The 16419-nt window shown below is 38.0% G+C and overlaps 1 protein-coding gene across 7 annotated transcripts in view; it reads right to left on the reverse strand.

Moving 5' to 3' along the window:
* Nucleotides 1-5561: 5561 nt before the first annotated feature.
* The window catches only part of LOC136873675 (uncharacterized), an 82433-nt gene continuing 71575 nt past the window's right edge, over nucleotides 5562-16419 (reverse strand). For all 7 annotated transcript variants that reach the window (XM_067146784.2, XM_068228005.1, XM_067146781.2 and 4 more), the window contains exon 4: nucleotides 5562-6248. In XM_067146784.2, coding sequence (XP_067002885.1) covers nucleotides 6141-6248 — 108 coding nt within the window. In that variant the 3' untranslated portion in view covers nucleotides 5562-6140. The remainder of the gene's footprint in view (nucleotides 6249-16419) is intronic.

The following is a 16419-nucleotide window of genomic DNA, read 5'->3' on the forward strand; positions in this document are numbered from 1 at the left end:
GACACTCTGTTGTTTTTAAAATGGTGGCTTGTGATGTGAATGTTTTGTTTGTGACAGCAGCGATTAAGGTTATGTGTGTGTTTAATTTGTAAATAGATGTGAATAAAGAATTGTACCAAATGACAGGATCTCGTGTGCGTCTTTGTGGATACGTTATCCTCAAGGTTGAACAAACAATGAAACATTTTGAGGGCTATTTTTAAAAGTAAATACCATATTAAGGGACAGGTCTGGTATCTAATTAATGTGTATGTGCCTCCTTGCACCAAACTAGAGGTTGAGGGGAGTTTCCCCAGCTACGAGTCCCTTTTACTATTAAAACATCAAACGGTAGTAAACAATTCAAAAGATTTTAACTAAATTACGATGAAAATGCTATCATAATATAACAATAGGAAGATAGTATCTAATATTAACATTGATGCTTTCACGGCCTGTACTTGTAGACATGATATGGGCATTTGGGCTTATACAGTGTCAAGATAACAAGGTGAAAACTCTCTTACAGAAGAAAATCTCGCTTGTTCAGGGAAAAAGATTTCTACAATAATGAAGGGTTGAATTTAAATATTAGTAATAGAAGTGTAAGTGGTATGTTCATTCGTGACCAGATGGCTCACCGTATGTGGTACAGCGCTAGCATTCAAAGCGGATGCTGACGGCACCATCAGAATCAGTCTGGGAGGTGGGGTATAACTGCTGTACACACATATCGTCCCTGCTCTGGCAAACTAACGAATCTGCAAATTGTCAAAAGAGCTGAAAGAAGTTCTGCTTACTCATGTCAAATCAATGTTTATATTTAATTATTGGTTTTATGTGTTAGGCATACAGAACCAGCTGCAGATGTGAGACTTTGTCAGAGGGTAGACAATATATAAATAACAAAATCTAGACCAGAACTTCAGAACTACAGATTCCTTAGTTTGTCAGTTTCGCTAGTTTACCAGAGTGGGGACGATATGAAAGTATTCCTCTGACAGAAGCCTGGAATGAAACATCTGGTGATGAGGAACGTACAAATTCGAAAAACACCAAAACGAAATAACGATCCTTAATGGCTGGCAAACACGTATTACTTAATTGTTAGCCAGTGTCCCTGTTGAAATTGTTAGGATTTCTACGTATCTCCACAGCTTCCTGCATAATCCTGCACCTGTAGTGTCTAGTGTGGGTAAGAGCTCGAACATCTTGGAACACGACATTGTGACACGATGATAGGGCGTGCTCAGCTATTGCTGATTTGTCCAGCTGGTTGAGACGGATATTTCTTTGATGTTCCTTGATGCGAGTCCCAATGGACCGGTATTTGGCTAAACTGGTTGTCAGCCATTAAGGATTTACATACGTACTTCTCTTCCCTGTTCTTTCACTGTCATTATTTCGTTTCAATGTTTTCCAAATTCGCACCAGGAGTTTCATTCCAGACTTGTGTCAGAGGCATACTTTCATATGTGTGTACACCAGTTATACTACCCCACCCCCTCACCCAGACCGATTCTGATGGTGCTGTCAGCTTTCACTTCAAATGCTAGCGCTGTACCATGCTTTGTACGTAGACGCTTTGGACAATTTCTAGTCATTGTAAAATAAAATACTTTTAATTGCTTCCTTGTTCACAAATTCTGGTTTTTAATTAATGTACACATTGTAAACTATGTAAATATCACCTAAAGCCCAAATCTTGTAAAAAAACTTTAGCATAAGACCATTGTATTTAGTTTTAAGTTCCAATGTTTAATAGATTTAAAGACTTCAACTTAAGATTATTATTATTATTATTATTATTAGGCTGAAGATCCCCAAAACTAGGGCGAAACATGTCCCTAATTAATGTTTGTAGTTCATGTAGGATTTAATCACTACAGAATATAATTGTATATAATTGTATTGAATAGGTTGACAGAGTAAATTTTATTCTTGAAAGAATTTTACTTAGAGCCATCTGGTGATGAATGAACGTACCACTTACATTTCTATTACTAACGTCTCAATTCAAACCTTCATTTTTGTAGAAGTCTTCCTCGTGAACAGTCGAGATTTTCTTCAGAAGACGCAGAGCAACGTTCTCTGCAAAACGTAGAGTTTCACCTTGTTTCCTTGACACGGCACAAGCCCAAAAGCTCATATCATGTCTACAAGATAGCATCTAATTTTATAAATAAGATGCTATTATCAGATAAAAATAGTGAAAAACAATGTTTTTAAAAACTTGTGAAGTGATTACAGATTTATTTTAAACTTGTCCACTGTCCTTTTTTAGATATATACTGTTATTATAGCTGAAGATTTCTCAAACAAGAGACGAAACATGCCCTAACTACTATAGTCCTATTATTTGTTTGTCCTAGATAGAGGAAAACAATAATAAAAATGTACTGAAAGGTGGAAAATTATCTCAATTACAATTAAGGGATCTTACTCCGAATGACCTGTACAAATGCACTGATGTTGACAAAGCAGTAGCCTGTCTTTATCCTAAAATTTATGCAGTTTTAATGAGACTGCTCCTAAAAGTGGTTACTGGAAACTCAGGACATGCACAATTCGGTTCACAGAGGGCACAAAACAAAAACTGAAAGAGAAACAATATTATTGGAAACTGAAGAACATTTCTTTTTTTGCTAGTTGCTTTACGTCGCACCGACACAGATAGGTCTTATGGCGACGATGGGACAGGGAAGGGCTAGGAGTGGGAAGGAAGCAGCCATGGCCTTAATTAAGGTACAGCCCCAGCATTTGCCTGGTGTGAAAATGGGAAACCATGGAAAACCATTTTCAGGGCTGCCGACAGTGGGGTTCGAACCTACTATCTCCCGAATACTGGATACTGGCCGCACTTAAGCGACTGCAGCTATTGAGCCCGGTGAAGAACATTTCAGAATATCACAACAGACCATTTTAAATTTTATGGTCCGAAGTTACATCTGCATATAAAAGTCCTCATATAAAAATTATATAAAAATTAAAGAGCAGGATATCTAAAACCTTTTGGATGTGGGTAAATAATTAAATAATTTTTTTTTAAATACTCACAACATCTAAGAATATGACTAAATATAATATACTGAAATATTCCGTCCTGTTCATTCATTCCTTAACTACTGGACCCATGCTGCTCCGAAGCATTCCTTATAAATAGGTCAGATAACTTGTCTTGATATGCCTGTCGCAGACATATTGATTTGCCTGCCCTTTTCAATAGTTTTTTTTTTTTTTTTGCTAGGGGCTTTACGTCGCACTGACACAGATAGGTCTTATGGCGACGATGGGATAGGAAAGGCCTAGGAGTTGGAAGGAAGCGGCCGTGGCCTTAATTAAGGTACAGCCCCAGCATTTGCCTGGTGTGAAAATGGGAAACCACGGAAAACCATCTTCAGGGCTGCCGATAGTGGGATTCGAACCTACTATCTCCCGGATGCAAGCTCACAGCCGCGCGCCTCTACGCACACGGCCAACTCGCCCGGTTTCAATAGTTTTATGAATATTTAATACCGGTACGTATATAAATGACTCATTCGTAATTTAGTTTATAACACTTCTTTCCATACAATATTATCTGTGCTTCGACCATTCGGCCGTATCTGGATCTGAACATTTTCAAACAATCTTGCCCGAGATAGAGCAACGTACAGTTAATTGGCTGTGACTGATTACTGGTTGGGGAAAGTAGACTACCCTCTTTTTTGAAGAGTTGGCCCTGCATTTTGTTAACGGTCATAAAGAAGGCTAGTCGACTTGACACCTTCCTGTCTGTACATACGTAGACTGTTTTCTCTTAGCAGCATGTACAGTAAGTTATTAGGAACGTTCTGCCATCTGCTGAGTATATTCAGAAGCTGGGGAAAGTCAGAGAATCAGAGAGTATCTAGTAGAGAATAGTATTCTTCCATCATCAGAGAAAGTGTATAGGCCTACTCTCTGGCTTGACAGGTAGTAATCATTGATAAAAGTGTTAGTTGCTTAGAAACGTGCTAAGCGCAGAAAGTATTGCGGGTTAGGGTAAGCCTTTGCCTGCAATTATTGGAATGATCATTTAATGATTTGATCTTGAAAATAAATATATTCCTGTTGACTTTTCAAGAAATGCAAGATTTTTCCTTTACTACTGAGATGATCTGGAAGATTTTGGTACAAGCTGCACCTGTAACTCCCTCTGGTTTAAGAACTTGCATTTTGTAACACATACATGTTAGTGTTTTATATATATACTTAAAACATCTGTATTTCCATCAGTATGGAAACTGTCCTGAGTCTTATGTTTAAATCGGGTACCTGTCTCCTGGCACAGACCAGAACAACGTGTAGTTTCTACTGAAGTCCCAGTCTCATCCATGACTGTGACAATATAGAAGCTGCTGGAATATGGGTGGTGCTGAGTAATGGCATTCAGAGCATGGCCAGTGTGTCTAAGTTATGATAGGTGTTACTCATAGGGTCACTTGTGCTGTGTTAGCACTTTCTGACCAGTGAGGAAAGCAATGACAAACCACCTCACTCCTCATCTTGCCTATCTTGCCGAGTATGCCTCATTTTGGCGCTGCCATCGGGTTTTTTTGTTTTTTTTGTTTTGTTTTTTTCCCAGTTTTTCTGTAATCACATGACCTTTGGTTGTGATACTGGATGATCCAACCAGCCTCTGGGCTGATAACCTAACAAACAGAATCCAATCTTAATAAAAACTACTGACTAATATCAATTCTTTCAACTATAGCTAAGGTTCTCAAATTTATATCGTCACAGGCTTACAGTCTATACAAGAACTTTAACATCAAAACAACAGAGATTTATTTCAGGACTAAGTACAGCAACAAATTTTGCTAATTTTATGCAATCAATATCTGCAGAACTTGACATTTGTAAGTGTGTGGTAATAGGAGTAATCAAATTGTCTGAATTTTATTTCCCTGAATAAATTAGTTTAATTAATTAATTAGTAAATTGAGGAATAAATTTCATAATGATCTAAAAATTACCCTAAATTTAGATGAATACGTCTTGCAGTCCCTTATCAAGTTTCTCTTTCATATCGTTAAAAACAGAGGAGTTACATTATTTTTTTCTGAGAGCCTACATTTTCCAATAAAACAGCCTGGCAATTTTAGACCTCAGCTTCACATTTTTGCCTGGCACTAAGAAGGTTAAGGTTTGATCATGTACCAGATTATTTTATCTCCCACTATCTTCTCTGACTGTCTTTATATTGGAATAATGGGTAAAATGAATCAATAAATAAAACTAATTTATGAATGGTTATGTAAGCCAGGTAGGCATTTCATTATGTTAAATATAATTTTAATAGTCACAATGCTTTTATTGTTTTCTTTGCCAAACATTTAGCAGCAGAAAGGCTGTAAGGAAAATACATATTTGGAAACAGCTCTGAAAGGAATTACAATCCTAATGCGCATATGTATTTACATAAAAGTTTTAGCAAAATGTGCTATATAAAAATATCATGGAAATAATTATATTTGTGACAATTAAATTAAGCCAACCACACTTAACATCAAGTAAGGCCACAAAGCACTGCTTACAATGGATTTAAAAAAACAAAAACAAAGTGCTATAAACATTTATTGGCAAGTTTAACAGAAAAAACTGTACATTAAAATAAACATAAAACAAAAAGCACTGCATATCACATGAACATAAAAAAAGAGTACATATAAATTAAACATTCAACTGTTCTTCATAGACCACTAAACACTGACTCGAATCAGTAGATGTTCATTTAATCTCTCCACTGTGGAAATAAGTTCTCTCCACGCTTATCACTAAGATCTGCGTTTTCTAAACCTATCTTAATAATTTCAAATGATTTCACAATTTTCGGATGTCCACCAGATACGACCAATAATTTTCAATTAAGAAAAGAGAGAGGAACCTAGTTCAAAGTAACAGTGTAAATCACATTTCCTTTCCATTATAAAGGACGGCTAAATATGACAAAATTGTAAGAACTAGAAAAATATACACATGTACGAAATATTTCCTCTCCAATGTTTCCCTGGTCTAATTCGATGAACAGCACACAATTCTACCATTCTAGCTTAATCTTACCACTTCACTCCAACAAGGAACATTCAAAGTCTCACTTTTTTGGTGTTTACTCCTTCACCGATTCTCTGATCTACATCCTATTCAGGATATTTTAGCAGTTCTAAAGGAACATTCAAGGGATTGAAACCTCGTAATTCCAACAGACCTCTCAGACAGCTTTCCATTTTATCAGGTACATCTGTGCTCTGTTTAAAGAAAGCCTATATTAGCAGCATGTAATTGTAAACAAATGAACAAAATGATGCAACCAAACATAAAGATGCACACTAAAAACCTAATGTACTTCTCTTTGACGAAAATTTTATCTGATCTACAGGGTGACAAAAAAAAAAAAAAAAACTAACTATATATTTACTTCACCAATTAACAAAAGCATATATGCAGAGGAAGAGTAAAATAAAAAATTCTGAAGTATCTAGTTTCCATGAAATACAGTAACTGATTGCATTCATATTAATTTACTTGTTTATTTAATTCAAACCTTAAGTTTGCAAAAATCAAATGGTGTAATTTAAGAAAAATAAATAGGACTAGATAATGAAGTTCACATTCCCACATCTTTTCATATCCATTAGTGACACTTTGTAACATTTGTCTTCAGACAAAAAGAACAATGTTTTTATATCAAAAATACTTTCCAGAAAGGAAACAATTTAATTGCATCTATTGCAAATGATAAAAACATTTCATGCTCTTTAGACCTTTTCCATTGTGAAATTACCAGAGTTCCACCCCAGTGTGACAATGGACTTGTCAGTTGGATTGCCACATATTTCCAAGACTGGCGGTTACTGCACCGTTGAGACACCACTGCAAGCCTCCTGGTAATTTCACGTGTATCACATATTATGGTAATGCCCACAGGCAACATAAACCAAGGTTGTTCCTCACATAATGGTATTACTCTCAGGCAACGCAGACCCATGCTTTTCTTCACAGTGCTACTTATCACGGGCGCCAGTTAATCCCAAGGTTTTTCCTCACAATATGGTGCCAACTACAGGCAACGTAGACCCATGGTGTTCCTTATAAAGAGGTACTACTAACAGGTAACGCATATCCATTCTGAACACAGTGGAACCGGCCGGTGGAAGGCACACGATGACACTTATCACAAACAACGTACAGACTCGTAGTATTTCTCGCATAATGGTACTCCTCCTATGTAACATACACCCATGGTTTTCCTCGCAAGGTGGTACTAGTCGCAAGTAACATCAACCCATGGTGTTCTGCATGTAATGGTACTAATCACAAATAATCAAATGGTTCTAATATCATCCTTGGTTGCCCCTTTTAGTCGCCTCTTAAAACAGACAGGGGATACTGTCGGTGTATTCGTCGTAGGCATCCCCCACCCACAGGAGGTTGTGTGTTTGGTGCACTAGAGCTATTTTATTTTGCTCAAGTCCACCAGCAAGCCAGTTAGGAGCCCCCTATCTGCCACCTGGGAGTATCACCTCTCCCCCTGCTACGCCAGCGTAGTAGGTTTGTGGCTGTCTGGATGTTGGCCGGCAGGATAGGAGAGATAAAGGGATATATTTTCTAATCACTGGATTGTGTATCAAAAGCTTGGTTCAGTTCCAAATCCATCTGCAGTGCTCATATGGTATGAGGGCATATTATACTCTGTTTATGTAATTACAAAATTACATCTTTTACATTAACGGACATGCCAAAATGCATCCTAAATGTCTCAAAGAATTTTGAAATATTTCCATTCACCCCCTACTAGAATACCCAACACTTTGACGTTAACCTCATTTAACTCCTTTAAGCAAAGAATGGTCAGATTATAAAATTGTCTTCTTTCCACTGTACACATCAGAGTGTTTCTTGGTGGGTGACTCATATGGTACGAAAGTAGGCCTATACAAGGCTTTGTGGTACCAAGAAGCTTAAGTTATAATTAAAAAAGGTGAGTACGGTACCGTAAAATGGGGTGAACCTGATAAAAACATTGGGAATTTTTAAAAATATTTTCACCTATTATTTGAATTTAATCGTTGGACGGTTTCTCCTCATAAGGTGGGGTGGAACCAATCACTAACTTATTTTGCGTATAAGAATGGAATCAATCTACCAATGTGTCAATCTGTTCACAATTTTGAATTTTTAAATATGTTAAGCATTTATGACAATGTATCAAATGTTATTATACAGTCTTAATTTGTAAAAATAGCATAAAACGCTCAACTCGTAACAGTAGTGCTATTAACCATTTGAATTACGAATGATTCACAGACAAATGTAACCTACAATAGCTCCAAGTGGTAAAATGACATACTGTCAATATTAAGGATGATTTACTCATTAATCATTTGTAGCCCTAAATACATAGGTAAGTCAAAAATAAACAAACCCTTTTTTGATTTTGGCACCTGTTTGGTGCGCATGTGGTTCGAGGCTGTTAAGACTACGCAAGGAGGTTTCTCTGGGAGGGGCAGCATAGCTCGGGATGTCTCGTCCATGCTATATTCATTCGCTCTCATGATCAGTGAGAGAGGTACACCCATTTGTTGCGCAACACATCATCAAATTTCTCATCCGAGAAAATGTTAAACCTGCTCAAATTAGTCACCAGTTACATGCACACTTTGGAGACAGAACCCTCTCATAGGCCCGGGTGAAGTACTAGTGTAATGAGTTCAAGGACGGATGTGAGAGAGTTGAAAACATGCCAACAATACAACAATACTGCAACTGCACCAACATTGCAGCTGTTTGAGAGCTTATTGAAGTTGATATGTGAACAACTGTGCTTCAGATCAGCAAGGAACTTCAAATCAGCCATGGGAGTGTTCTGACAATCATCCATAAGAACCTGGGATTACGAAAGGTGTCAGTTCGTTGGGTCCCGAAGCTGCTGAATGAAAATCGGAAGGCTGCACGGCTTGCAATTTCTCGCGAGCTTCTGACAAGGCATGAGGCGGATGGTGGCACCTTTTTGAGACGAATCATCACTTGTGATGAGACCAGGGTCCACCATTACACTCCCATGTCAAAGAGGACAAGTATGAAATGGAGGAGGCACGGCGAGAGTCCACCAATGAAAACTAATACGACGTTGTCTGCAGGCAAGGTATTGGCCACGGACTGCTGGGACTACAGAGGAGTACTGTTGGTTGATTTCCTTAAGGAACATCGGACCATTATTGCAGCCTACTATTGCAATCTTCTTTGCCAGGTTCGCATTGTCTACAGGTCAAAAAGTCACGGCGTCCCAATCAGATCTGTACTGCTCCTTCATGACAATGTCAGACTCCATGCCACAAGACAAACCCAGCAAACATGTGCACAAATGCACTGAACTATCCTGCCACATTCACCCTATAGTCCAGACTTGTCACCGTGTGACTTCCACAGGTTTTGGCCACTGAAGGACACTCTTGGTGGAGAGAACTTCACAACCAACGAGGAGATGAAACAGTTTGGACGCAATCGGCTTCAGACGTGCCTGGCTACCTTCTTTGAAAATGGGATGAAGAAATTGCCTATCCGGTGGCAAAAGTGTAGAGACAGGATGGAGACATATGTCGAAGAGTAAGAACAATGTAAAATGTATGTAATTTTGATAAATAAAATAGTTTCAACAAAAGGCTTCTTTATATTTGACCAACCCTCGTATATACATCTTCTACATCCACGGTACCTAACCATGATGAAAGGAGTATCAGGAAAATAGAGGAGGAAAAAGAGAATGCAGAATTAAATGTACATGGTTTCACCATGATAAAATTTCCTATATATGGAGGGTTATGTTATTGTTAACAAAATGAACACAAACTGCACATTAAAAATGTTTTAATCTTCGATAAATCAGATAACTAGTTTATCTCTCATACAACATCTGAGAATGTAGTATCCCCCACAAGAAAGGTCACACAGTTCAAAGATACATCCTGGATCAGCTTGGTAGTGCCCCTTCATCTTGCAGATTTTATAATGATAGCCATGCACCACCAGAGAGTTTACAAAATGTCCCAGCTCTTGATATGTGCCTGTCCAAGATCAGTTTGTCATGGCCTCTGCTGAATAGATTCCCAACCAAATATCATTATGCTTTTCCTTTGGCAGGTAAAATTTCAGTTGTAAATCTCCGTAAGTGTCTACAAGAAAAGAGGGTTAGATATTTCTATTTTGTGGCAGCATTGAAGATGACACATATAAAATGAAATTTTTGAGAAAGAAAGTTGTTATAGTAACATTTCCATTGTCTTTCAGGAAAATAAACCTGCACCTGTGGCAGAAAAAGCATAGGTTGTTTGAAAGGTTGTGATAGGATATTTATTTTCGAGCTTATCCCAGAATCTTCTTATAAACTCACATGGTCAGATTCATCCTGCAAAACTGCAATCTTATAATTCAATAACCTATGGATAGTGTCAAAACGGTGTTAACTATGGACACGAAAATGAAGAGTAGTACTGAAGATGTTCATGATGAGAGCCGAACTCGAGGGGAAGGTTCCAATTTTTAAGCCCTCAACAGCTGTCGCACGAGTATCGGGTTTGACGCCTTTAGGCGTTCTTGTACTTCTAAATGTGTTCTTACGTAGGGTTAGCTTCCTATAGGCGTCTGACTATTCTTAATCACTTCTGCCATCTACTATCGTAATTTAAAACAAATTACATTCATATTAGATGTGATTATTGCTGTCCTATTCATTTCTATCCGGTCTCACGCCAGTCGGGTAGTTCGCGCCTAGGCGGCAGTCCAACAGCTGTCTCGTGTTGCCTCGTACGGTCCGCGCTAAATTCTTCGTAAATAATTTATTTGTGTATATGTAAATTGAAATAACTAAATTTGCAAGTTGTTGTCATCGTTGTTGTTGTTGTTGTTACTACGAAACAGTTGTTCTGCAAACTCCATTGTCCATTTTCTGATAACATTTTGTAAATTGGTCTGTATATGATGGTAAACTGTTCCGTGTGACATAATGGCTTGATTAGGAAAGACATTGAATTATCTGAGAATCCGCCGACCAGATGTAGGAATCACTCAAGAAAACATTGTGTTGTGTGCCTGTCAAACCAGAGGTGACGGAAACTGTCTACTACTGTGAGGAATGTGACGTAGCACTTTGTGCTTGCCCTTGATTCCGTATTTACCACACTGTGCGCAATTTCTGAATGACCTATGAACCAGAAAGTATGTAGAACCTATTGATGCATATCTGAAAACTTCAAAAATGTCATCATAATAATGAAAGGAACACTTTTTAAATTCACTTTTGTATGAACACACTGTGTATATATGTATATATTTACAGGATTACAAGAAAAACGGTAATAACATAATGCTATAGAATTTCTACTATATCACTCATAATTTAAATAAATCAAGTAAAATATATTTTTCTGCTGAGTATTTACATCTACGCCGTCCTGTGGTGTTTTGATTCCCGCCCAGGTCAGGGATTTTTACCTGGACCTTAGGACTGGTTCGAGGCCCACTCAGCCGACGTAATTAGAATTGAGAAGCTATTTGACGGTGAGATAGCAGCCCCAGTCTCAAAAGCCAAGAATAACAGCCGACAGGATTCGTCGTGGTGACCACACGACACCTGAGCAGCGGTCGCTTGGTGGGCCAAGGCCCTTCAAGAGCTGTAGTGCCATGGAGATTGTTTTTGTTTTTTGTATTTACATCTGCCGCACGCTACTGTACCCATTTCAAAAGTGCGCGTTGCACTGAATAATTACCCACTGGCTGATTGATGTTATGAAACTATTCCCCAGTTAAGGGGTTAACTATGTAACAGTCAATTTCCTAAAATGTAAACTTTATTTCTTCTCATGAAAAATTTCATGTAAGTCCTAAGGCCTTAAACTGTAAATCGGGGATAGAGTGTATGTTACCCTCTCGAATTCCCCCTTCAATTAATCTTCAGGTGACTACGATTTTGTAACTGCTAGTCTCTTGTACATTGTAAATTAACTTTTCCATCTAGTCACCTCAGTAGTTTGGGATTAGCCTCTGCATCACCGGGCCGTATGCCCAAGTAGGGTTTTAACCGTAGTTTTCAAGGAGCGCAAGTGTACGCCTCCATACATTTTTGAGTTTGGGCCAGTAATTTAACCTGTTCTTTTTCACGAAGGCCCAGTAGAATGGGTACTAGATACCCCTGTGTAAACTAAAGGTAATTAAAATGGTATTGTAAATTGTAGGTTGTGCCTAGATAGGCCTGAAGGTGTAATTTTATTGAGCACAGACGCTCTTTTCCATCTTGTAATAGCTAATGGTTGCCTTGAGTAGGCCGTAAGTTCGGGAGCGCTGTCTCCTTGGTAGAAGTTGTAGAGCATGTAAGCTCTTTTCTGGTAATGTAATAGTTATTTGTGTAATATTGAGTGGTGCCTGTGCAAGGCCGTCACTTGTAATCGTTGGAGCAAGGTGCTCTTGAAAATTGTGTTTTGGGAAATTTATCTCCTTGCCTACCTAACTAAATGCAACATTAGTGATGTTGGGACCTTTGTAAATTATGAGCTTGAAGCTCAAAGTTGTAACTTACCAATTCTTGGTTTTTCTGTTTTGTACCAAAATTGCTCTGTACCTGAAATCTTGTTCTTTCACCAAGTGAAGTGTTTTGTTAAAATTTAAGATCTGAAAAGAAATATAACCTTTATTTTCAAGTTTTAAAATTCATCTTTCACTATCATAGACAGACCCATTCCAACCTACACATTCTTTCACCTCTGTGATCCACGGAAACTCGGTAACAATTTACTCAGAGGCTATCCTCAGAGAAGCTTTCCACAACGTGGATGATACGGTGTTGGTGGCAGACACCACAGAATACTTTAAGGTATTATTATACAAAGCGAATGTGGCTTGCAGCACCAGGGGGTTGAAGATAAACATAAGAAAACCCTGTTCATAGTCATCAGTAAACAGCAAGACGTCCACGCGCAGCTCACTCTCGGCATTGAGACCATCGCTAAGGTTCAACAATATCAATATCTAGCATGTTATCTCAACAAGCATTAGAAATGCAGTCATGAAGTTCAGGTTCATAATGAATGTGCGAGAAGCACCTCCATGCAGATGAGGAAATTGCTCCCCAACCGCAACCTACAACAGAACCTAAGGATCTGTTTGGTCCATGCCTACATCTTTCCCACATTACTGTCTGGAATGGAAGGATGGACACTTACTCAGACTCTCTGCAAGAGACTGGAGGCATTCAAAATAAAAGGTGTACAGGCGGATGCTTCGCATTTCGTGGATGGATAGTGTACAGGGAGGTACACCCCAATGCCGCGCATTCAAATTCAGCACCTAAATGAACTCCTCTATTGGTAAAACAGTGAAAATGGAACCATACCAACTTAGAACTTTACTCAGAAGATGTCACCACAGAAATAGGATGTAATTTTGTTATTGTGCAGTTGCCTAAACTGACTGAATTTCTACTAGTTTTTTTGACATTCATCGAGAAGTTTGGACTTTCTTCCACAGATGACACTACTGAAAGACTATGATCATGCACCCTGGTGAGAGGTGTAAGAACTTATAATTTAAAGAAGTTTTGTATTTCTAAGTTTTTGTAACTGAATGACGTTCATTTATTTTTGGGTTGGCAATATTTCTTTTTTCTTCCTGCCAGTTTTGAATCTAGCCAATCCCTAATTTCTGTAATTAATTTTCTACCTATCACAGGCATCTTGTTCGATCCTGAAGTGTAACATTGAATTTGACCAATTAAATTGAGAGGGTGTGGCTGGTTTACTCCTGAATGATCTCGAACCTTCCCTGAGGGTTTATAAAGTGTGGTTTTACACGTTTCTTGGCCAATTAATCGTCATCTTACTGAGTGTGCGTGTCAAAGCAGGAGGCGGGCGGCCTCTTTCATCGGTCAACAGAACATCTACAAGGTAATGGCCACATAACTTTGTTCTTTCTTGGTACCTCCGCAGTTTAATCCGAAGGAAAGGTACAAATCGTTAACTATGTAACCTCCTTTTCTAAAATGTAACTTTCTTCCGGCCCCTGTAGGTTGGTTATTAAATACTCCTGTTAAATCAGTTTTCATACCGCAAGTTGTGCCTTGAGAGGCCAGTGTTTGTAAGTTGAGGTTGCCTTGAGTAGGCAGTAAGAAACTGAGAGCCTGTTAGCTCTTATCCAAGTCTTGTAACTATAAAGTGTGCCTCTGGGAGGCTAGATATTGTGATTTAGGGAGCAAGTGCTCTTGAATTAGGGGATTTCTGGCCCTCATTAAATAATACCTCTTCCTTTCGTAAAATTGTAAAATTAGGGGCTTAAAGCCCAAAGAGTTAAGGTTCTGAATCTTGGATTTTCCCCAATCTTGTTTAATGATTACTACTTGTACATGTATTATTGTCATAAAATATTGTTAAGTTTGAAGTTCTGAAAATATAACCTTCAGTTTAAGTTTTAAATTTAATTCTTGACGTTGTAGTTAGACCCATTCACCCCGGCACCTTCTTTAACCTCTGCGATCCACAGATACCCCGGAACAGATAGAATCTGGAATTCCAAGGTGTTGGATGCACTAGGAAAGAAGAATGAAGTCTTGCTGACCATCAAAAAGCGGAAGCTGAAATACATCGGTCATATAGTGTGGAATGACAAGTACAGAATCCTCCAACTTGTCATACAAGGAAGAATGTAGGTGATCTGACAGACAACAAACTCAGAGGCTGATGGATCCCGTGGACTGGTATGAGTTCAATACGATGTCCCTGTTCCGGGTCACTACATCTAAATTCAAGATCGCCATGTAGATCACCAACCTTAGCTAGAAGATGGCACAGTAAGAAGAAGAAGCATCCAAATGAATTATTACGAAGTTTGAATGTATTGAACAAAATGTACAGTCCTCAATGTTCCTATGACTAAAGTGAATATCAATCATCCATGTAAATAAAAAGCATCAGCAAATGTTGTAGTGGATTTTTTTTTTGCAGGTTAAAGCATCTATCATGCCTCGAAATTATCTTAATCATTCCAACAACTCTTGTTTCGTACTTGTTTTTCAGTACAGAACTGCAATGGCGTACAATCACTCCACAATACCACATATTGTACTAATTGTATTCCGAAATGTCCACCTTGTGATCAAAATGACAGTCTGCGCATTACACAATAGCAGGAGATGCCTAGAACAGTGTTCTGCAACCTTTTTCTGATCGCGGCAGACCTATGACGCGACACAGTACACCAAAATGTTATTCCCCTCAGAAACGTATGATATGACACTATTAATATAAATATGTAATGTCATCAAATTATTATTATTAATTAATAGAAAGAAATAGACTCTTGCATTTATTAAAATTTATGAACTTTAATTCACCGTAGAGTCTGGATTATAGAAAATACACTTTTCATCAACAGATATGAGTTCCTCCTTCCTTGGTGCACTAATTTCAATCAACATCGAGAAGTCCAGTTCACACAAATATGTAGTAGAAAATAGTAATAACATAAACTGGCATCTTGGAGAGAGACAGGTATTCACTTCTAATTGCCAACCCAAATGTATCCGAAGACACTATGAGGAGTTTTACAGTAATTTCAATGATCTGTCTGCTTTTACGAGTAATTCTGCAAGTTCCTCTTCTATGTTAATCGGAAGAGATTCTGAATTTGCAACAAATAAATCACTAGTTGAAATCTCGAACACTGTCTCCAAAATACTTCTTGAGCATCTTCTGCTGCAGGATTTCTAAATGTTCTTTAATTAAGTCAATCATCACTATTATTGCAAGCACATGGCCATACAGCCGAGATCATCTCGAACGAACCATTTTCAATCATCTATATTCACAAATACAGTTTTTTCACAAATCCTTGCATCTTATCCTTACTAGTGAAAATATTTTTATTAGTGCCTTGTATTTTTCCATTAGGTTCATTCAACTGTACGAAAATATCATAAACATACCCATACAAATAAATCTGTGCTCATGCCCCTTAACAGTTAAAAATGCAGATGTCACGCCTTTTAAGTTTCAATATTTGTGTTAACACTATTCCTTGTGAAAACCAGTGTACTTCTGTATGTTGCAGGATTTTAATACAATGTCCAGATACAAAACAGAAAATAAGCTTGAATTTAAAGGTTGTGATTTGACAAGGTTCACGTTTACTGCTCTGTCCAGCACAACTTTCAGAGAAGGTGATAAAGATTTATCAACAATAGCCATTGGCTTCACAGTGCAACAATGATCAAATCATATGCTAGGATTAATTCCATGTACTTGAACTACAAATCCTTTCACTCAGTCTGTCATTGAAGTGGCCTGTGCAAACACTAACACAATTCCTTCCATTCTAATTCATTTTGGAGCATATATATTCATTACTCACATGAAATACTTCTTCACCAGTGGATTG

The sequence above is a fragment of the Anabrus simplex genome, chromosome 5 (genome assembly GCF_040414725.1).
Source record: "Anabrus simplex isolate iqAnaSimp1 chromosome 5, ASM4041472v1, whole genome shotgun sequence".
Taxonomy (NCBI): Eukaryota; Metazoa; Arthropoda; class Insecta; order Orthoptera; family Tettigoniidae; genus Anabrus; species Anabrus simplex.